This window comes from Panicum virgatum, chromosome 3N, assembly GCF_016808335.1.
Source record: "Panicum virgatum strain AP13 chromosome 3N, P.virgatum_v5, whole genome shotgun sequence".
In the NCBI taxonomy this organism is placed as follows: domain Eukaryota; kingdom Viridiplantae; phylum Streptophyta; class Magnoliopsida; order Poales; family Poaceae; genus Panicum; species Panicum virgatum.
In genome coordinates, this window is record NC_053147.1 from 7,361,565 (window position 1) to 7,382,432 (window position 20,868).

The following is a 20,868-nucleotide window of genomic DNA, read 5'->3' on the forward strand; positions in this document are numbered from 1 at the left end:
ACTTGCGGAGATAATTAACTGGGTGCTTTTTGAGGCCCCGGGAATCAGAAGACCACATTGCCCAAGTCAGATCTGCCCAATGGCAGGCTATGGAGCGCGCATATATATGGGAACCTGTATTTGTATTTTCAAAATATGAATAAAGCTTGTGTTCCCTGTTTTTTGTTTCTTTTGTGTATTTCTATATACACTGGCACGCTCGCATCTTTATTTTCCATGCAGAGAAAATCTTGTGTGATTTTTTCTGTTCAAACAAACCCCTATGAAACTACCAAATGATTTTTTTTAGATTATGACTAGGAAACTACCAAATGATGTGATGAGGATAATTTAACCGTATGGTTCTGTGCAGTTTCTGTGGTATTATGAACTGCCAATTTTGTTTCCCTGTCATAAGCAGCCGGTTGCAAATCACAACAGGCAGGTGACCTAAGAAAAGCCTGGCTTCGCTTTTCAGAAGGAGTTGAGTCGCTGTCAGCTGAGTGAAGAACACCAACAAGTTTCTGCGTTTGACGCTGGAGATCATTCACAACCAAGTTCCATTTGGGATGCAACGCTACCGCTTTGGTTTTGCTTGCGTCTCCGTGCACGTCCAGTTTTTCAATGGTTTTGGTCGGTGTCTCCACGTAGGTCTCCACTGTGATGATGCAGACCCCTTTTATTTTTCTGATTGAATCTTTTTGTGGATCGGAGTATCCGCCTGCATGAATGTTCAGCAGGCACTGATGATCTGGTCCGACCAAGTGCAGTGACATCATCACACACAAACCAACTGCTGACTGAATCAGATAGGGACGGGACAGGGCAGGGCTTGAGAGAGAAGGCATTTGGTAGGTAGTTGCTGCCACCAACGATCAACTCATACTTAATGAATTATGATATGGGTCACTATGGGCCTATATTTGGTGGAGGGAGATTTTGGATCCAAATTCATTCCATTCAGATCTTGCCCTTAACCATAGCTGGTTTGGACATGGTTGTGGGCATCGTTTCTACCAACGTAGTGCTTCGGTTCACCTCATGCAAACCTACCGCGAAGGGAGGAACACCCAAAAGTTGGCAAACAAAAGAGTCCCCCGTTTCAAAGAAAGAATTAAGTATTACTATTATACTGAAGAAATTAAGCATGGGGCTGCCCCGCACCCAAGTAGGCCCCATATTTACGTTACTGTGATTCCACCAAACTCTTTTCCAATAATTGGGTGATAATCCCATGCATACTTTGTCATGCAACCAAAATTTGATATAGAAAGATAATAAACTTGTCCATTTCAAGGCCTGCCTGCTACAAAACTCCCCTCTTCCTTCAGAGATAACAATTTTGCTGCTGCTCAAAACAAGGAACAGACCATACAATACACTGGGACTAAATTCTGAAGAATTAAAAAAACAAATGCTACAATCATTTGGCCTCAGAAACTGCCTTGTTCAGTTGTGTTCAGGCACTCTGAGCGGAGATGGCCCAAGATGCCAACAATCATTTGACTTACGCAGCTGCCTTGTTTGGGCACTCCGAAGAGAGATGTCCGGCAATGCCACACTCATAACATGTCCGCCTCTTCTTTTTCTTTGCAGGTGCAGATTTTGTGTCGTCGCTGGCCTTCTCCTCCTCGACAATGGTTGAAGGTATAGTGTTTGAGCCAGTATCACATTTCAATTCATCATCAACAACCTCAGCAATCTTTTTGTTCGGGCAAGCTGACGAGAGATGGCCAGAAATTCCACACTCATAGCACTTCCGCCTCTTCTTTGAAGGTACTGAATTCGATTCATCACCTACTTTCATTTCCTCAGATACGATGGCAGGTGGTTCTACATTTGCATCATCAACAGGCTCCCTGTTGCTCTGAACAGAGTCTGCAGGCCTTTTGTTTGGGCAAGCCGATGAGAGATGGCCAGGGATGCCACATTCATAACATGTTCGCCTCTTCTTTGATGATGCTGTGGCTGAGTCAACGTTAGCCTTCTTTTCATCAGAAATCTTCTTATTTGGGCAAGCAGAAGATAGGTGCCCAGGGGTGCCACATTCATAGCATTTCCGTACTTCAGAATCCTTCTTATTTGGGCAAGAAGAAGAAAGGTGCCCAGGATCCCCACATTCATAGCATGTACGAATCTTACTCTTCGAAGAATCTGAGTTCCCATTATCACTGATTTTCTGATTATCCTTTTTGGGAACTGCGCATCTGATTCTGACTGGCCGTCCCTTAATCACCCTCTGGTCGAGCTTCAGTGCAACAGCAACGGATGCACCATCAGAAAAATCAACGTGTGCATAGCCTTTGAAATCACCTGTATCCTTGTCTGTTCCAAATCGGATGGATGAGATTTTGCAGTTTGAAAAGAACTTCTTCAGATCATCTTCTGTTATATCCCATGGTAGATTCCCAATATACATCCTATTATATCCCTCTATCAACTTCGGTGCAAAATCTTCCTTCTCACGGTTATGTTTGTATGGCTGGATTTTCAGATACAATCCTCCCCTGAAATTGTTATCAAGCATTTCATTACTCATGAATAAACCAATGAGAGGGGATAACAAACAGAGTGATGCACACTTACATATCTGCACCATCCATAGCTAATGCCCTCTGTGCAGCAGCATCAGTCTGAACAATAACTGTCAGTCAGATACTCAGACTCACATTTCCAAACAAAATAATTGTGAAAATGCGAGCAGCAGCCAATGCAGACATTTCAGTTGACTCCTTGATTATGTGGACTTAAAATAGAAGCCAAGACCATATAGATGCAAGGCTGCAGAATCTAACGTCATACAGATAGACTGAACAAGAATTCAGAGTCTGCTGAACCTATAGCTTCTACTCAGCTCTGTTAACAAGTCTAAGCGGACATAATTAATGGAATAAGAACTTTGCACATGTAAATATGTAATACAGTAAAAAAATGTGTATATGGAATAAGAGTTTGACTTCCCCAAGAGAACAGGTATATACTTACTAAACTATAAGAAGCAAAACTGGCTTAGAATCTGACCTTAAATGTGAGAATTGCAATACCCCTGAATTTCCCGCTCTCGGGAAAGGTCATGCAGTCGATTGCAGTGATACTGCCACATCCTTCAAAGAAACTTCTTATGTCATCCTCAGATGAATAGTACGGAATGCCACCAACATACACCTTATTTACGCTTTGCTCTCTGAAATAAAGACGCATAGGTAACATGCAAGAAAGACCAGCATCCTGCTATAAGGAAAATAACTAAGCCAGACTGCTTATCAATTCCAAAAACATCACCAAAACTTAGTTATATTCCACCAAGTCAAACATAACATGTTGTTTCCAACTTGATCACGAGTTTACAGCCAAATAACTTGGTGACTTAATTTATTTTTTGTATTTACCATTTAGTACTGCGTGTGCACTTTTTATCATATTATCATACTACATCAATTAATATGAAAGAAAAACAACACAAGCTAAATACAAGTTTAACTCATGGATGGTCCATGACCTATGTTATCTCAACAAACTCATTGTACCAATATGTTCAACAACTTTGTCTGAACTTTTCACAAAGACATCATCTTAACAATTTTTGTCCTATTTCCATGTCCTGGCAATGCCAATCAAACAAGAATGGGGCTAGGGATCTGTTTGGATAGAAAGTTCTTTTGGAATTTTCGAAGACACTATAGTTATACAAAATACTTCAGTTTTGAGAAACTAAGAGGTGTTTGGATGTAACAAATGTTAGTCTATGATATCCAACCAGGCCCTGGGTGAGTAGTGAGTACGAAAGCACCAATGTACCAAGCTTTAGCTCACCTATGCTCTGTGGCAACAGGATTGTCGGACCCAACACCAGATTCAGCCAATTTCACTTTTTGATTTTGCAGCCTGAAACAAATGTAAAACCTTAAACAACCAGAACCAACAGACCACGCCTTAAAAGATTCAACTGAAAAATCAATCTATCACCTAAACTTTTTGCAAATGCAAAATAAGAACCAATCTATCAAACATTAACTGATTTAACTCACTTGTTCTTAGCAACTATAGGACTCTTGGACCCAACTCCAGGTTTGGTCACCTCCATCTTGTTTATATTTTGCTCCCTGAAATAAGAATGCATAAAATTACACAACTAATACCTAGAAGACCACAACATCCTACAAGCTACAACTGCAAAATAGTTCCACTTCCAATACTCCTTTTACTTTTCTCCACAGCCAACAGTATTTACAAGTACACCAGCACTGATACATTGTACCCTAAGTTACCTATGCAACAACAGGATGGTTGGCCGCAATTGCAGATTAGGTCACTTCTACCTTGTTTATATTTTGCTCCCGGGAAGGAACAAGATGGCAAAAGACCAAAAACATTATACAACCATTGAAAATAGCTTCAGCGCACTCCAAAGTGAGTATGCTTGACAGAAAAAGGTGGCTACTTTTCTTTTCACAATCATATAATAATCACATACAATTCGATAACAGTAAGATGGGCGGGCACATAGTTTTTCCTGCATTCCAAAGTAACACTGCTTCAATCAATGGCAAATCAAAGATACACAAAATCAAGTTATTAATCCATGTTTTCTCATTATATCATACTGCTACTGCTTTTTTTTTGAAAAGATAACTGCTACTGCTATATTGTTCTGAGCTCACAATACCAGCATGTTAAAGCTATTCAGATTTCACTTTTTTTTTTGCAAAAAAAGAACCAAACTTTCAATCCCTGACTCACCTATTCTCTGCCACGACTGGCTGGTCAGACTCAACAACAGGATCGTCTTCTTCCGAAGCCCCTTCCGTGCCCTCTGTTTCCGGCCCCATCTCCCCTCCCACCTGCTGCGTCGCCGCCGCGGTCTCGGCCTCCATCAACCTCCTGATCCTCCTTTTCTCCTTCTTCTCCTTCCTCCTCTCCTCTCTCCTCCTCTCCACTTCCTCCCTCCGCTCCTCCTCCGTCTGCAACACCACTTCGGGGAGCGATTTCTTCCTGGGCGGCCGCTTGGGGCGCGGCCGCTTGGAGGAGGCGAGCCGCTCCTTCACAGCCTGCACCTCCTCGCCATGAGCCTCCTCCAACTCGGCTTCACCGGCCGGGAGAAGCGTGTGCAGCTTCTGCTTCAGCTTCTTGCGCGCGAGCACCATGGCTGGCAGCTGCCTGAGTTCGGCGGCTGCGAGGTTTTCCTGGGAGTAGACGGAGGCGGCTCCGGACGTGAGCTTCAAGGGTTTTTTCTAATGGGCCGGTTGGGCTTATATGGGCTAACTGGGCCTGATCACACCCACCAACTTGGGTTAGCAAAGCCCACAAAAAGAGTACACGGTGATCCAGGCCCAGAGGCCGGCCACTCAGTCTCCTCTCCCCTCTCAAGCCGCCGCCGGCGAGAAGAAACAGAAGGAACCCTAACTGAGCCAGAGCGATCGCAAGCGGAGACGATGGCCGGGAAGGCGGCCGCGGCGTCGGCGGCCGCGACGGCGGCGAGGTGGGCGGAGGGGTACCCGTGGAGGGAGAAGCTGGCCAAGTATAAGGGGGAGCTCGGGAAGGGGGTGTGGGGGTACTGGGAGCTCGGCGCGTGGAAGCCGCTCGGCATCAGCGCCCGCAAGCGCGCCCGCCTCCGCAAGGAGGTCCTCCTCGCCGGCGAGGACTGGACCTACGACCCGCCCCGCGGCGAGATGCGCACCAAGCGCAAGGGCCACAAGTGCGACCGCATCTCCGCCGAGAAGTAAGCGCGCATTTCGTGCCTCTCTTCCCTTCACTTATGCGTCCGATTTGCTTATTCGGTCAGTGGGTTGCGTGATTGATGTTTCATTCCGTTTCTCAGGCGCGCGAATACCGTGGAGCTGATGAAGAAGATGCCCCAAATGCTGCTCGACTACAAGGTTTGCGTCTATCTTATCTTAGCTACCTTCTGCTAACTAGGTTTGTACGTTTGATATTTGAATTGCAATCCAGTGTGCACATACATACTGCACTCATGTTAGTGATCCTTGTGTATGCCAATTTCAAGCCCGTACCGGCTGTTCAGATGTATCATTTAACTGGTAGTTTTCAATTGCTGAGCATATGGTAAAATTCGTCTATTTTGTATGGAGTTTTATGTGCTGAAGACTACTTAGCTTAGCAAATTAGGCTCTCAGGAACTTTTGTTCAAACTTCGAATGATGTAACCCATTCCCTTTGGTTTCATTCTATCACGGTATATATCAGTCGACAAAAAAAACTGTAGAGATTCACCGTTTCTTCTAATATATAACACTATATTTGAGAGCTTGAGAGTTGAGACCCTCTTTGTCTTATATCACAGTCTATCAGAGCATGTGTGGGTGTATTGCTATATTCTTGTTCAATAACCAACTTATGTTAAGATTTGGTTGAACCTAGGTGGTTGATCTTCAGTTTAAATGTAAACTAGTTGTTCTTGTGCTTTATCAACGGTAAAATGTAACCATGTTTGGAATCAAGCCCACTAAAATAGAGAAGACACGATACCTGGGTATTGTTTGTTTTAACTTCCTAATACCAAGGCAGAAGCTTGTCTATGCATGTGCCCAGAAAAATTCACTCAGATGCAAGATTATTGGCTGAAATGCAGCCTATCCAGTGATAAGCTGCAAGTAAGGTGTAACTGGGCAGCAGAAGCCTTTAGTCTTTGGCTTATCATCAGCATAAGCATAAGCCAGTAATCCCAGCATTGTACACCAAGTATATTTTTGGAGCCTAGATATAAGCCTAAACTTTGTTTCAAAAAGAAGAAGTTTGTGGGCTGGTTCAGTGCTCTCATAATTTGACAGCAGGTAATGGTGTTTACATGAAACATGGTCTAAGACTTCCATAAGGTCAATAATCCAACTGATAAAATAAACATAAACCACACCAAGCAGATCTATGAACGTTGATGGGAAGTGCTATAATGATCCACAGTCTGTACTGTCAACAAGATTTCCAGATGGTTGCTCACATCTTGTTAGACTAATAACAACTTAAATTGGGAATTACTTTCTAACCTGTGCTACTAGTTTTGGTCTAGCTGCCACTCAAATATCAGCTGTCGGTGATCCAACTTTTAAGCCCGCATTGACCTTGGTGTGCAAAGATGCCTTGTTTGTGCTTTAGACCAGATGTTATGATGGCTGTGATAGTGATTGAACGGAGGCATCCTTTGAAAAAGATCTAACTGGCTCATCGTTGTCTGTTTGTGCTGCAATCCTCTTTTTTCCCATCCAGAAACGTAGGTGGGAGAAAAAGATGAAAGAGGAGGACAGCGGAAAGAGCTGATATCAAGCTGCTCCTTCATGGTGCTGCTCTTCCTAAATAAGGTTGAAACGTTCAGGAGGTTTGTAGGATGGCTAGATTCGGATGCATCAGTTTCTTTTTCCATGGTGGATTCCTGCGCTCCTGTATTCTGATGCAACTTTGGATGCACAATCCTGATTGTAATCTTTCCAACACTTGTGCCACTTCTGATGAACTAGTATTTTGTTGAGGCAAATCAGTTATAAGTATTACCTTTGTCAAATAATTTTGGTCATCATGTAAGACCATTGCCGCTAGTCCTGTTTTATTTACTTACCAAGTTACAGTTACCGAGTACCGATAGAAGAATTTTTGTTCATAATGTAAGATCATTGCTGCTAGCCTGCTAGTTGTGTTTGTGTTTGCTTACCGTTGCAGACAGAAGACAAGTTTGTTCGTCATGCAAGGTCATTGCTCATAGTTGTTCTTTTGTTTACTTAGCGATACCAACAGAAGAGTGTAGTAAGGTCATCTTTGCAAGCAGAGAGTGGTTAATACCGCCCCCAGTTGCCACCTTGTTCTTTCCTGCAAAAAAAAAAAAAAAAAATGGGCCACTCAGTTCACTGGTTATTGCCAACTTGCTCTATCTTTCCGGTTGATACGCTATGCTAATGCTTGTGCTACTTGAAAGCACAACACGTTTTTGGCAGGATGCGGCGGAGGCCGCTCTCCTACCAAACAGGGTCAGTTTGGCTTTCCAGGGACCAGAAGGACGGCCATCTCACTATCTCAGCAGCTCGTCCATTCTCCAAAAGCTCACGCCTTGAGCTCGTGAGTCGTGACCTCTCTAGAACTTCCATTTTACAAAAGCTCTTCTGTTTCCTGCCGAATTCATGGTGAATCTTGCAGCTGTAGCTTGAAATTCACGTTGAAATTCTTGACCAGTTGTTCTGTTTCATGTGAAATTCGTACCGTTCCCTATGATAAGTGTGTCTGAAGACAACTTTCTGGGCAACGCATGCTTGTCCACCATTTACCACTGCTTTTCTGTCTGGGATTACGCGTGTCTGCCCACCATTTACCAAGCTTTGCAAATCTTAGCAACACAAGCGACAAGGGATTCGCACTCGGGCGAAAACCAATCCGAGGCTCGGCACCAGGAATGGCGAATAACGCGGATTGAATGACATTGTACGGGATAAGGAGAAGGAGATATGGATTTTGATAAAAAGAGAGTATGGTGATGAGCAGGCAGGAGGATAAAGGGGGGCGGAGGTAGATGACTATACTCCAAGTGGGGTTATCCTCCAATCCAACATGGTGCTGTCCGTGTCACCTTTCCCTCCTTTTCATGTCAGCAGAAATTCTATCTTCAGAATTCAGATGCTTGCTGGTTTAGCTTCCTCTGTAAGTAAAATCCTCGGTTTCTTCTGATCATTCTTCAGATCAACAAGATTGCTGAGCTGATTGAGGCTCTCAGCTGGCTGAACTGGTTGTTTTTTTATAAGATTTGTTGTTTTCATCCTTTGAAGATCAATCTGATGCAATATAGTGCAGCAATGTTCAGTAACAGCAAGCTTACTGATGGAGTTGTAGAAGTCGATGGTCACTTACTGCGGGTAAGAGGGAAATGTTGAATTCTTACTAATTCTTTCTTTTTGTAAATATAGATATGTCATCGTGATGTGCACTGTTCTGGAAGCTGAGCCGTAGGTTGCACGACGTTTGGTGCACTGCCACATCACCTATCTTATCACTTATCAGCTTACCTTTTTTTCCTGGGAATGATGGGAAAGCCACAACAGTAACAGTGACCCCCAAGAGCTGAGGCTTTTTTCTAACAATGAAGAAATTGACGTGGTATTGTTAGCAGTTGTTTAGCACATCAACCTTATCTTCTTAAAGTGTTGGTGCATTTTTCAGAACTACTGCAGTGCCCAGAGGGCATAGATGGACACAGCATGAGATCACCACATCAATGTTTTCTTAAAATTCTGCTCCTTTTCTTGTCAGTAATACCAACTCTCTGGAACAGACAAACATCAATGGGATCAGAAGAATCCATACAGAAATCGAGCAAGTTCTATAAAACTTACTTTTTCTAGCAACAAAAGACAAAAAAAATTAGATTCCTTGAATGTGAGGAAGGCCTGGAGTACTGAATTTGTAGACTTGATAGTGGAGTATACCTTTTTGTGTGATAATTGGGTGGATACCACTAGTAGCAATGTTTAATAGTGGGTCACTTCTGCAAATAGCACGTATGACCTCACACTGCACATCTCTTTAAAAAAACCGGACTCCTGCTCAAGCTGAATCCCTTTTATTTGATTTTACTAGATTTTCAGAAGAGTCATGTAAGTATCATCCTTGATACATGGATTAGTGCTAGCACTACATCTTGGAGGAATCTCTCCGGTAATTGATCACTATATGAACGATAAAGGCGACTAATTTTGTGAGATAGCAAGAATAATTGCATCTTCAACAAAGTCATAACAGTGTACATAGACGATGACCGAAAACACGATGAGTATAGTACTGTGGTAGATTAATTATTTTTTCTTCGGTTGATCTTGTCATTCCGGGCATCTTGAATATGATGCAAGCATGCAGCGTGCATTGATCACTTATGCTTGTCATTTGAGAACAAATTCTCTCATTATTTTATTTAGAAGAAACAAAGCAAAGGATATGCTTAAGAACTGCAACATGGTGTTTAATACAAGTATAGTAAAAATTACATCGATCGACTAGAAGGCTTGAAGAGAATCAGATCTACAAATCATGACACCCTTTACTTTAGTGAAGAAGCTCGTCAAACAGCAGAATATTATTTTGCAATTGAGCTAAAATCTCTTCAATAGCTAAGTGATTCTGGTAGTCTGTGTTCTCTGCTGCAAGATCATGCCATTGAGCATCTTGCATTGTGTATGTAGCCTAGAGACAATTCAAAACCATGATATATATGCAACTAACTTCGGTGCACTATTCAAAAAATCTTGGTCACTGAAGATCACTGATGAATTAATTGTTCGATGTTTAAGAACTTCAGGTATGTGCCCTCCAAACCCAGGGTTTTGGAAACTTCGGAACCGCTGCGGTGAGCCGTGTTCGTTACAGCCACTTGCATTGTCTGCAACAAATGAAACCGAATAAACTAAAACTCTGCTTGCGATATGAATGACTGATGGCTTACAAAACTTAATTTTGGTGGCAACGACAATCGACAAGAGTGTAAAACCAAGAGGGGTGAGGTGACTTGATCTAGAAAGTCCCCAAGTGCTCACACATGATAGGAGCATTTCTGAGTGCGGGTGCCCATCACTGACCTCATGGCGCACTAGCTTCTCGCTGCACTCATCGATCGAGCAGCTCGTTCACCAGATCTGCCATTATGCATACTAGGCTCCGATCCTCTTCCGTGCCATGGCAACCAACTCTCTTTTCCCTATATATAATCCGTGTGGCCAGTACAGGGGGGATCTTGTAGTGTAGTGTACTCATCATACAGATAGCTAGAATCTAGAGCGTACACAAGTGGAGGCATCTATCTGCAGTCTCTTTCTTCTTCCTCTCGATCGATCGAAGCTCGTTGGGACGGCCTTTGTCCCTGTCCGGCGGCCACCTGCAGACTATTAAGGCAAGTCGTCGACGGGGACTACTCGAAGGGGAGGAGAGGAGATCAGGGTTCAGGAGACGACACGCCTGGCGTCACCTGCAGCAGAGAGGACCGGAGGAGGAAGAGGTGATGGATCATCGATCGATGGCGGCAGCAGCCATGTCCATGTCCATGTTCGGCAGGAGCAAGCAGAAGAAGGACGGTGAGCGTAGCAGTAGTAGTATTGGCAATCAGCAGGCGGCGGCGGCGGCTTTGCCGCCGAGGATGAGGAAGGGGCCGTGGACGGAGGAGGAAGACGCTCAGCTGGTATGGTTTGTGCGCTTGTTTGGTGAACGCCGGTGGGATTTCTTAGCAAAGGTTTCAGGTTTGCGCGGTGGCGGGTGCATCCCCAAGCATGCATATATATAAATATATTTATATGCGTGCTTGGGGATTGATCTAGATGGGCAGTGGCGAGCGGTGTTAACCATTTGCTTCCTCTCCTCCTCCTGCTTCTTCTCTATGCATGCGTGTCGGCGTACTGCAGGTCTGAGGCGCACCGGCAAGAGCTGCCGTCTCCGGTGGGTCAACTACCTCCACCCGGGCCTCCGCCGCGGCCGCATCACCCCCGACGAGGAGCGCCTCATCCTCGAGCTCCACGCGCAGTACGGCAGCAGGTGGTCGCGCATCGCCAGGAGCCTCCCCGGCCGCACCGACAACGAGATCAAGAACTACTGGAGGACGCGCACCAGGAAGCAGAAGGCGTCGGCGTCCTCGTCGTCGACCGTGACCACTACCGCGTCCTGCTCTGGCTCTCCGAGCAGCGGCAGCGGCCGCCTCACGGCCGCGTCGTCGTCGGCGGTGACCGAGTCGGCGCTGCGAGAAAGCGGCGGCGGCGACGACGACGAGGACGCCGAGCTCGACGAGGCGTCCACCACCGCGGCAAGCCAGCATCGTCACCAGCAGCAGCAGCAGCAGGAATCTTCGTACACTATGGACCAGTTCTGGAACGAGATCGCGGCGGCCGACGCTGCGGCGAGCTACATGGTCGACGGGTGGGGAGGCGCGGGCCACCCCGCTGCCGCCGAGCCGCCGCTGCCGTCGTCGCCGGTGTGGGAGTACTGCTCCGATTATTCTCTCTGGAGGATCGACGACGAGGAGTACTACAAGAAGATGCTCGACGCTTCTTGATCGATCCATGGCATATCGGATCATAATCCACCATATGCATCTTAGCCCTTATGTATTGATTATTAGTTAGCTTTACTTTCTGTCTTGCTACGATTTCAAAGCTAGGTTCGTCTTTCGTTGCATCTGTTCCTACGTTCTTTATATACTATACTAGTAGTACGTATATATATTTGCATATGTATACTGTAATTACATGTACCTTGCTTGACGCGTGCGTGCCATGTACGTCATCCAGAAGACATAGAGTTCGCCATCTTATGCTGAATCAGGTTTTCAGATCAGATCAGATCAGAAAACATCTGTAGCCTGTAGGAACCTTGTGTTCATGCATGTAAGATTGATGATGGGATTCTACTGAGTATATGAGAGCATTTACATTGATTTGTAAGTACTGTCTGAAGTCTGAACAGCTGTGTTGTCCTGAATCTCGATCTTGATGCTTCTGTATTGCAATCTCTGTACTCTATCTCTGCATAGCTTAGCAGATGATGGATGGTGATCTGCTACTGATTCTTCCTTGTGTACCATTCTTCAGAGGGAATTTACACAGAGCCATAAAGGAATCAAGTCTTTGGAGAGCATGCCAAGGAGAGAATTTACACAGAAACACATGTAGCAACACAAGGCCGGACAGCAGCACAATACGAACGAAAACGCTCGGGACAGCCATAGAAGGACGAATAACATGATTAAACACACATCTGACAAGCAAGCAGAGACTAGTCTACTACTGGCCTGGGAAAAGTATAAGCAACCCTAGCTAAAAAAAGTTTAATAAACTAAATTGATCCCGGAATCTTAATTATGCTACGAATCGACCTAAATGAGAGGAGGTAGTTGAAGGGCGCTGTTCTGCAATTCTTAGATCATCAGTGCCATTAGATCTTTGGGCACCATGAATGTAATGCAGAATCTGCATCTCGAAAACTTTCACGCATTATATTCCAAGATACCAGTTCAACTATCTAACGGAATGCATGCATGGGAATGGGAATCTGCTAGCTCGCTAACGCTAACCCCCATGCCATGGAAATGGAATGACGGAAGGGACAAGGGGCGGCGGCATCCAATCAGCAGGCAATGCCATGCGTGCCATTTGTATACGTGCAGGTCCCTTTCCTACTTTTCTGTGCATCATATCCACCTTTCCACCCCTCCAATTGTAGAAGTAGCCTAGCCTCATCCCAAACAGTGGCATTTGACATCAAGACCCAAGAGAGAACGATTAGTGAGTGATTAAGACACCTATCGGGTCACAAAGGCATTAGTATTGCAAATACTACACGCACTGGCAAAGCTCTTCCCTCCAAAGAGAACAGAGCCTTGCTGCTGCTGCCCATGGATTTCCGGTCGGTGGGGCCCACCTGTCAGCGATATAGAGAAAGGATTTCATACTTTGCCATTCACCTACACTTTTGTCATGGCTTTGCGATAGTGACTAAATAGAAAAAAGAACAATGGTGGATATATAAGGAAGGCAGGTCGTTGCCCACATGTACTTGTTCTTTCTTCCTTTCCAAATTGCTTTGGTCCTAACTCCTAATCCTCATTAACCTAGCATTATCGCTGTGCTTTCTTTTACACCCACTACGTACTAGTTCGTTGTTATCATCTTTTAGGATTCTATCACTTATGTAAATATATGAACCGCAAAACTAATTAAGATCTATTATTAGGATATCTAGCATCATCCTTGGTACAAATTATATAAACAAACAAGGCAAATTGTATTTTGTGCCATAAAAGTCAACGCAACGGATATTTACAACTTAAAGAAACTATACTATATTTATCTATCATATTTTTCCTTTCCCTGACGTTAATAACTTGGAACTTAACCACAGGTAACCTAAGTGATTCGGTCATTCAGATATGATATTGGTATCGTTGCTGACAATTAGGATACTACAACTCTCTAGTGAGTGGCTTAGGACATGTGGCTCTTTGTAAGCTAAAGCATATACTTTCTTCAAAATAGAGGCACACCCTAGAATATTGTACAAGGGAAGGTATCCAAGAGCGACATAAATTGGGCTAGGGGAAGGTTGGTGGTGCAAGGGCGATGGTACGGTGATGGGTGGAAGGAGGAAGAGAACGAAAAAAATGAAGTGAGATAGGCTGGTGACACATATGGTGGTTTGTGGTTCATTTGTGGTTGTGGCTTGGTAATTTTCTATAGAGGCGCCTGCATAGATCATGAATGCACTGGTCTGCTCCTTTGCATTGTTACTGTTAATTGATTGAGGGCTAATGCAATTTCAGTCTTCCGTTTGTTTAACCCATCTATCTCCTCAATTTGCATTAGTCAATCTTACTATTACTAATTGGAGGCTCCTTTGGAGCCTCCACGTGAAGCACATAGGATCCTAGGTGGACACTCTAAAAAAATAGAGAAATCATATAAATTCTCACAAAAATCAGAAACATCCAGCCATCAATCCAACAACTCTAATTATAATAACCATCGCATCTGTTATCTTCCTAATAAATTACCCACCTCTGCCATTATGAAAATAGACTAAAGTAACCCCCTAAACATTTAACTTAATTACCCACCTCTGCCATTATAAAAAAAATCTGAAGTAACCCCCTAATTTTTGTGTACATTACCCACTATGCCATTATATAAATAATACAAATACCACCTAAATTTGCAAATAAATTATCCAATTATGTCATTATTATTACAAGTTAAATTACTCATAAATCTGAATCTAAATTATATAGTTATAATAATATATTAAAGTGCACCAATATAAAATTCTAAAATTACTATTTCTATCATTATTAATATGTTATTTATATTATTATTATTTCTATAAAAATACTACCTACGATATATGTCACCATATATTCATGTATGATGGAAGAGATAACAATACTAATTCATAAACAAATAATTCAACTAAACATATATTGAATATATATGGAGGTGCACAAAATGAAATCTATTGTAACTAAATAATGTAAACATATATTTAGAGTATGTGTTAGGATATTTAATAGATGAAAAATGTGTGAGATAGATAATTATAATTATTGACCTTATTTTTACATTAATTCTAATTAGTCCGTGCGGGAGCACGGGTTGATAGACTAGTTATCATCTAATGAGTGAAGCATAAGCTCAACCATTTGATTTTTCTAGTATTAGTCAAATAAGCATATTTCTTTCTTTATAAAGAAAGCAGTTTCATTGTCGAGGAAAGTAAAGAATGCCATTTTACATTTTTAAATTCTCTCTAATTTTATAATCGCTGAAGGTATCCACTGTTATAAGAAGGTATGGCATTATTTATTTTGAAGTGAATGATAAGTAGATGTCTGATGACTAGGGTTTGAGATGACAAGTGAAGGTAAGATGGCAACTTCCTACAATTAACCAATGCCTCAACATTGCATTGCTATATCGTGGCCCCAAATGACAAAGATATTTTGTGACCAAGCCAATCGAACCAAGTAAGAATATAAAGTGTGGAAATATAAAGAAAGGTAACTGTCATAACAAACAACAAGGATGCACACTGACATGCAATTCTCTTTGAGCACTAGCAATAATTTTGCATTTGCTAAAATGTAGTGCTATACTGAATATCTGGTTCATGAGTGATTTTTTTAAATGAATTACAAACTAAATGGAAATATAGATGTCTATCATACAAAAGATAAAGCCAATGGCATATTACTCCCTCCGGCCATAATTAGATGACATTTTGGTCAGTAAAAATTAACAAATAAAAAATGGTGTCTAAAGCCGGAGGTATATGGTCTTTTGGTTTAGACTAACATAGTGCCCGTGCATTGCTACGGAGCTAATATAATAGATCTACATAATATCAACAATTTATGTTCGTTCACTCTGTGTGCAGGCCGTGTTGTGATCATGCCAGACATTAATTATCCAGGATCCGATTTGAATTCCAATTGATTTGTCCGGCTTTCAATTATGATTCTGATTCATTTGTTTGGGTTTCAGTTAGAATTTTGATTGACGAAGGCTAGTTGGACTCGCATACGGGGTGACTAAGCCCACCTGTCAATCTAAAGTCTACCTGTCAATGACACAAGACGGACCAAACTAAAATTTAACATGAGAATCTTACTCGTTTTAGAAATAAGTATAGATAAAATTGGGTGGTACTACCTGAGTCCTGAGTGAGAAGTAAAGTGAATTTTTTGTGAGAAAACACAGTCAGGTACTCAAGATGTACACATCAGTAACAGTGGCCGTTGGATGGAAATTAGATGACGGATGATGCTCTAGACATTTAAAAAAAATCTCAACACCAACCTCTCTCTGACTCCGAGTCTCGAGCCCGTCACCGCCGCCGCCGCTCCAACCCGATCCCGCCGCCCCAGCTGCCGCCGCATCTCCCCTAGCCGTCGGACCTCCCGGTACTCCCGGAATCAACAAGAACTAGTTTTTCCCTTCTTGATCCTCCCTGAGCAGCGAGTCCCATCCCCATCTCCCACCAAGAAACCCTAAGACTCCCTGCTACGGGGCAAGGAGGCCATGAGGGGGAAGAAGCCGGTGAAGGAGCTAAAGCTCGCCGTTCCGGCGCAGGAGACCCCCGTCGACAAGTTCCTGTCAGTCTCCTTGTTTTCTTAGCCTAAAAATAGCCTCCTTTCGTTCCCCTCATTTTCCCCATTTTTAATTACTGCCTTTATGATTTGATTTGCTGGGGATGACATTTGTAAATCACAAATGGTTCCGGATCATGAATCATTTTGTGCTCCCTTTGATTTGATTTCGAGTTCGATGTTTGGTTTTCGGTAGTTATTGCACAACAACTGAATTGATGTCTTCGATCGCTGTCGCTGGTGCCATTTTAGGACGGCAAGTGGTACATTCAAGGATGGTGAACTGCGGCTTAATCAAAGAGGTTTGCGGCTTATCTCCGAAGAAAATGGAGATGAAAATGTGAGTCCTGGAAAGCACCTGTGGAATGGACCTCTTATCGTAGGTTGTAAGTCGTAACATTGTTGGTTTGCATAGAAGCACATGTGCATATTGTTCTGAATTCCGCGTTTTAATTAAATGCATGGTACTGGTGCGACTATGCTCATGCTGCTTTACGGAGCACAATGGTGCACACTGCAGAGGAACCTTTTGTGTTTCTTAATGTTAAATTCTCATTTCCGATTAACCTCGAGGAACAAATATTGATATGGCATGCATATACACTATTACTTGTTCCGGGTTATTAAATGCCACTATCAGAAGTTTTTGCAGTTAGTGGGAACATCATGCGTTTTCAGTTTCCCTGAATGATTATCATACTTTGCTTGAACTCCTATAAGGATATCTTGTTTCTCTAGTTTGTATTTGTGTTAGTATTTGTTTAGTGATCATTCAGTTTCTGAACTTTGATTGCATCTTTCCTCAGCAATCAACAAACCTGAAGGTGGAAGATGTACAGTTATCAATGGATGATCTTGAGATGATCCAAGTCATTGGTAAAGGGAGTGGTGGTGTTGTCCAGCTAGTGCGGCACAAATGGGTGGGGACATTGTATGCCTTGAAGGTAATTTTTAGCACAGTAATTTCTTCTTGTGCATGCCTAGTTGGCTAGTCAGTAGAATATTAGTTTCATCCTCCCATATAGACTGCAATTTTGTGTGGTGACTCACTGTTGATATGGGACATGTGCTTTGATCAAATCAGTGAAAAATAGGCACATTTCTTCACAATATAAACTATCCAATCTCCTACTTCTATTATTAAATATAAAATTGAAATTGTTAGCGTGCATTCTTTTACTGTATTTATATTCTTTACGTCTTTCTTGGCATGGAAATCATTTTTAGGTGGGATATGGAAATCTATATGATCAAAACAAAACAAAAAAATATGAGCAGATTTCCTGCATGCTATATCTTGTAATGGCAATTAGAATTATATGAATGTAATGATTTGATTGTTTTGGTTAGTGAACTTGGTACCGCCATATTGACACGGCAGCATTAATTTGAGTGCACAAAGATGCACTCTTGTAAATTAAGATGGGAAATGCTAAATGATGGTAAAGCAGTTACATCTAGTACTAGCCTATGTGTACATATGAAATATCTGGAAACACGAATTGTCTTATAAATACTGATGGTAATGAATTTGAGTACATCAGGTAGGGCATTAATTTCTGAAAATGTTCAAAAACTGCCCCTGGTGATAGCAGTGCTGTGGCATCTCACCCATATGACATTTCAGATGAACTCCATATGGCATTTATGGGCCACATGTTACATTAACGAGTATTGCAAATTTGCAATTACCTCTGCAGGGTATTCAAATGAACATTCAGGAGTCAATGCGCAAACAAATAGTTCAAGAGCTCAAAATTAATCAAGCAACACAGAGTCCACATATAGTTCTGTGCCATCAATCTTTTTACCACAATGGTGTCATATATCTTGTTCTTGAGTACATGGATCGCGGATCTCTTGCGGACATCATTAAACAAGTGAAGACCATTCTGGAGCCATACCTTGCAGTACTTTGCAAGCAGGTACAAACCAAATCTGCTTAAATTAGATCTTTAGAATAAGCTGAAAGTTATGTTATTAACAATTGTTGGAACTTGAAACCACATTTTTCACACAGCTAATATCGAATAATATTCTTGTTAATTCAGGTCTTGGAGGGTTTATTATATCTTCATCATGAAAGGCATGTTATTCACAGGGACATAAAGCCGTCTAACTTGTTAGTCAACCGTAAAGGTGAAGTAAAGATTACTGATTTCGGGGTCAGTGCAGTGCTAGCAAGTTCAATGGGTCAGCGGGATACATTTGTTGGAACCTACAACTATATGGCGGTATGTTGACTTAGTTCTTTTATGTGATTGCTAGTTTATGCTCATTTGTGACTAGAATGCTTAAAACATCTGGTGACAGTTCTTTACTTTTCTTCCTTATTCAGCCTGAGAGGATTAGTGGGAGCTCTTATGACTATAAGAGCGACATATGGAGTTTGGGACTAGTAATACTTGAGTGTGCCATTGGTCGGTTCCCTTATATACCTTCAGAAGGAGATGGTTGGTTAAGCTTCTATGAACTTCTTGAAGCAATTGTTGATCAGCCACCACCTTCTGCACCTGCAGATCAGTTCTCTCCAGAATTCTGCTCATTTATCTCCTCTTGGTATGTCAAACATTCCCTTCTGTAATTTCACATTAAAAATTCCCAGTTAATGTCTTCCTGCTTGCTATTGTACCCAGTTAATTCGAAGCAAAATCTCATTTATCTTAAAATTGACCTCGCAATGTAACTACTGGGAACACACTGCAACTGTCTCTCTATTACATTCTGATCAAAGACGATGCGAGATTCACCTTCTGACCAATAACTCAGTGGGTAAAACTCTTACAATAGATTTGTTCGCTTGCTGTTGATAAATATTTTTTAAGACTTGGCTTCAATCTGAAGCTGTAGTCATGGAATATCAATCAAGGACACATAGGATTCAGTGCTATGGAACGTAATTCATTACATCTTGGTTTTGGCTTGGCATTTTATATGTCATACTATATATTACATAAGCACACTATCTTAACCTTTAAGAAAGGTTTATTCAACTGTGTTCAAAGTACCCCTTCGGCCCATGAAACATCAAACTGTACTACTTTAGCTAAAGTGTAAAGTTTGACTCATTGCCATTTCATCTGAAATGCATGCCTTTCAATGACACTGACCATATTTTTTTATGACAAAAGATAATAATTGATAAGAGAATGAGCTATCTCAATATGGACATCTAGATTAATAAACCATCCTGAGGTTGTGATTTGTGGCTGCACCTATTCGAAAAGAACAATAATTTCTTTAATGTTCTCTAACCGTGTTCAAATTCTGCTCAACTGCCATCATAAATTTCGTGAAGAGTTTTGTTATGGAATTATGATTTGGTGCTTCATTAGTTTTATATTTTGCTATATTGCTTTGCAGCATACAGAAGGACCCAGCAGAGAGGATGTCTGCTTCAGAACTTTTGGTCAGCATTGCCTTTCTTCGATTTAATAGTTTTCTGATTGATAATTTGGAATTACTGTTTGCACCATTCATTTGGGTAAGTTGTGCTGAGTTACTATTTCTGTTGTTGCAGAATCACCCTTTCATCCAGAAGTTTGAGGGTAAGGATTTAGACCTGCGGACTCTTGTGGAGAGCCTGGAACCTCCGATGAACATACCCGAGTAGAGTGCCATTAGGATGGATGACAATCCTTTTGCAATGTATTCAGGGTCACCTTGGTGGCCTTTTGATATCCGCACATATTTCTCCTGAACAGCGTGCATCACCCCCCGTAACGCGTGATGCTGTGTGTATGTTTTTGACCGTGTCAAAAAAACTCCCAGAGATCATTGTGACACCCCAAGTTTTCCTTGTGGCAGAGTGTTTCTCTTGATAAGGCTCTCCATCTCTATGTGGCCCGTGATGCATCTTACAAGACTGTTTTCACTGTGAATGTTTCTGGTGACGAATTTAGTGAGTTGCCAAGAAGCTCTTCTCTTTTGATTTTCCATTGCAAGTGTGCATAATTCAAGGCATCAAATGGGGGGGGGGGGGGGGGGTAGAGATGTGAATGGGAGTTGAAACAGCCAGAGAAAGGCATCATATATCTGGGCATTCTAAGCATGCCGTCAGCTTTGCATGATTTGCAGCTTTAATTCGCGTTGATCGTTCAATAATTAGCCGGAGAACATATTCCCTCGTTCTTTTATCCCAAAAAGGATGCAAGGATATGCTTATGAGTTGCAACATGCTGATTAACAAGCATAGCCTGTTTCTATTGACATCCCTCATATCAGTGATTAGTGAATATGCTTAAAGAATCACATGGACGGCTCATGATAAGCTGGAGCTAGCCGTC

The 20,868-nt window shown here is 42.3% G+C and overlaps 3 protein-coding genes and 1 pseudogene across 4 annotated transcripts; 3 read left to right on the forward strand and 1 right to left on the reverse strand.

Annotated features, from left to right (window-relative positions):
- Positions 1-1,198: 1,198 nt before the first annotated feature.
- Positions 1,199-5,189, reverse strand: LOC120664039 (protein gar2-like). Its single transcript, XM_039943001.1, has 6 exons — positions 4,720-5,189; positions 4,008-4,082; positions 3,793-3,864; positions 3,001-3,163; positions 2,566-2,612; positions 1,199-2,486 (listed from the first exon to the last, which is right to left on the reverse strand). The coding sequence occupies exons 1-6, from the start codon at positions 5,121-5,123 to the stop codon at positions 1,487-1,489; spliced, it is 1,761 nt and encodes a 586-aa protein (XP_039798935.1). The 5' UTR covers positions 5,124-5,189; the 3' UTR covers positions 1,199-1,486.
- A 70-nt stretch (positions 5,190-5,259) lies between these two features.
- LOC120664040 lies at positions 5,260-7,596 on the forward strand. The gene is made up of 3 exons (XM_039943002.1): positions 5,260-5,698; positions 5,798-5,855; positions 7,201-7,596. Exons 1-3 carry the CDS (start codon positions 5,412-5,414, stop codon positions 7,249-7,251), a joined length of 396 nt encoding a protein of 131 aa, XP_039798936.1. The 5' UTR covers positions 5,260-5,411; the 3' UTR covers positions 7,252-7,596.
- A 2,976-nt stretch (positions 7,597-10,572) lies between these two features.
- On the forward strand, positions 10,573-12,389 carry LOC120664041 (annotated as a pseudogene). The gene has a single exon (XR_005670699.1). The product of XR_005670699.1 is annotated as a myb-related protein MYBAS2-like (transcript).
- A 3,869-nt stretch (positions 12,390-16,258) lies between these two features.
- Positions 16,259-20,498, forward strand: LOC120664042 (mitogen-activated protein kinase kinase 1-like). The gene is made up of 8 exons (XM_039943003.1): positions 16,259-16,588; positions 16,835-16,922; positions 17,389-17,526; positions 18,283-18,507; positions 18,634-18,816; positions 18,921-19,141; positions 19,946-19,991; positions 20,103-20,498. The coding sequence occupies exons 1-8, from the start codon at positions 16,515-16,517 to the stop codon at positions 20,193-20,195; spliced, it is 1,068 nt and encodes a 355-aa protein (XP_039798937.1). The 5' UTR covers positions 16,259-16,514; the 3' UTR covers positions 20,196-20,498.
- The last annotated feature ends 370 nt before the right edge of the window (positions 20,499-20,868 follow it).

Bases quoted from the DNA above. Each gene is read 5' to 3' on its own strand.
- LOC120664042 (XM_039943003.1), top strand. From the start codon at position 16,515: ATGAGGGGGAAGAAGCCGGTGAAGGAGCTAAAGCTCGCCGTTCCGGCG. The intron at 16,923-17,388 runs GTGAGTCCTGGA...ATCTTTCCTCAG, and splicing joins AAGAAAATGGAGATGAAAAT to CAATCAACAAACCTGAAGGT. The intron at 17,527-18,282 runs GTAATTTTTAGC...TTACCTCTGCAG, and splicing joins GGACATTGTATGCCTTGAAG to GGTATTCAAATGAACATTCA.
- LOC120664039 (XM_039943001.1), bottom strand. From the start codon at position 5,123: ATGGTGCTCGCGCGCAAGAAGCTGAAGCAGAAGCTGCACACGCTTCTC. The intron at 2,613-3,000 runs GTCAGATTCTAA...GTTATTGTTCAG, and splicing joins TTGCAATTCTCACATTTAAG to ACTGATGCTGCTGCACAGAG. The intron at 2,487-2,565 runs GTAAGTGTGCAT...TAACAATTTCAG, and splicing joins GCTATGGATGGTGCAGATAT to GGGAGGATTGTATCTGAAAA.
- LOC120664040 (XM_039943002.1), top strand. From the start codon at position 5,412: ATGGCCGGGAAGGCGGCCGCGGCGTCGGCGGCCGCGACGGCGGCGAGG. The intron at 5,699-5,797 runs GTAAGCGCGCAT...TCCGTTTCTCAG, and splicing joins GACCGCATCTCCGCCGAGAA to GCGCGCGAATACCGTGGAGC. The intron at 5,856-7,200 runs GTTTGCGTCTAT...TTTCCCATCCAG, and splicing joins AAATGCTGCTCGACTACAAG to AAACGTAGGTGGGAGAAAAA.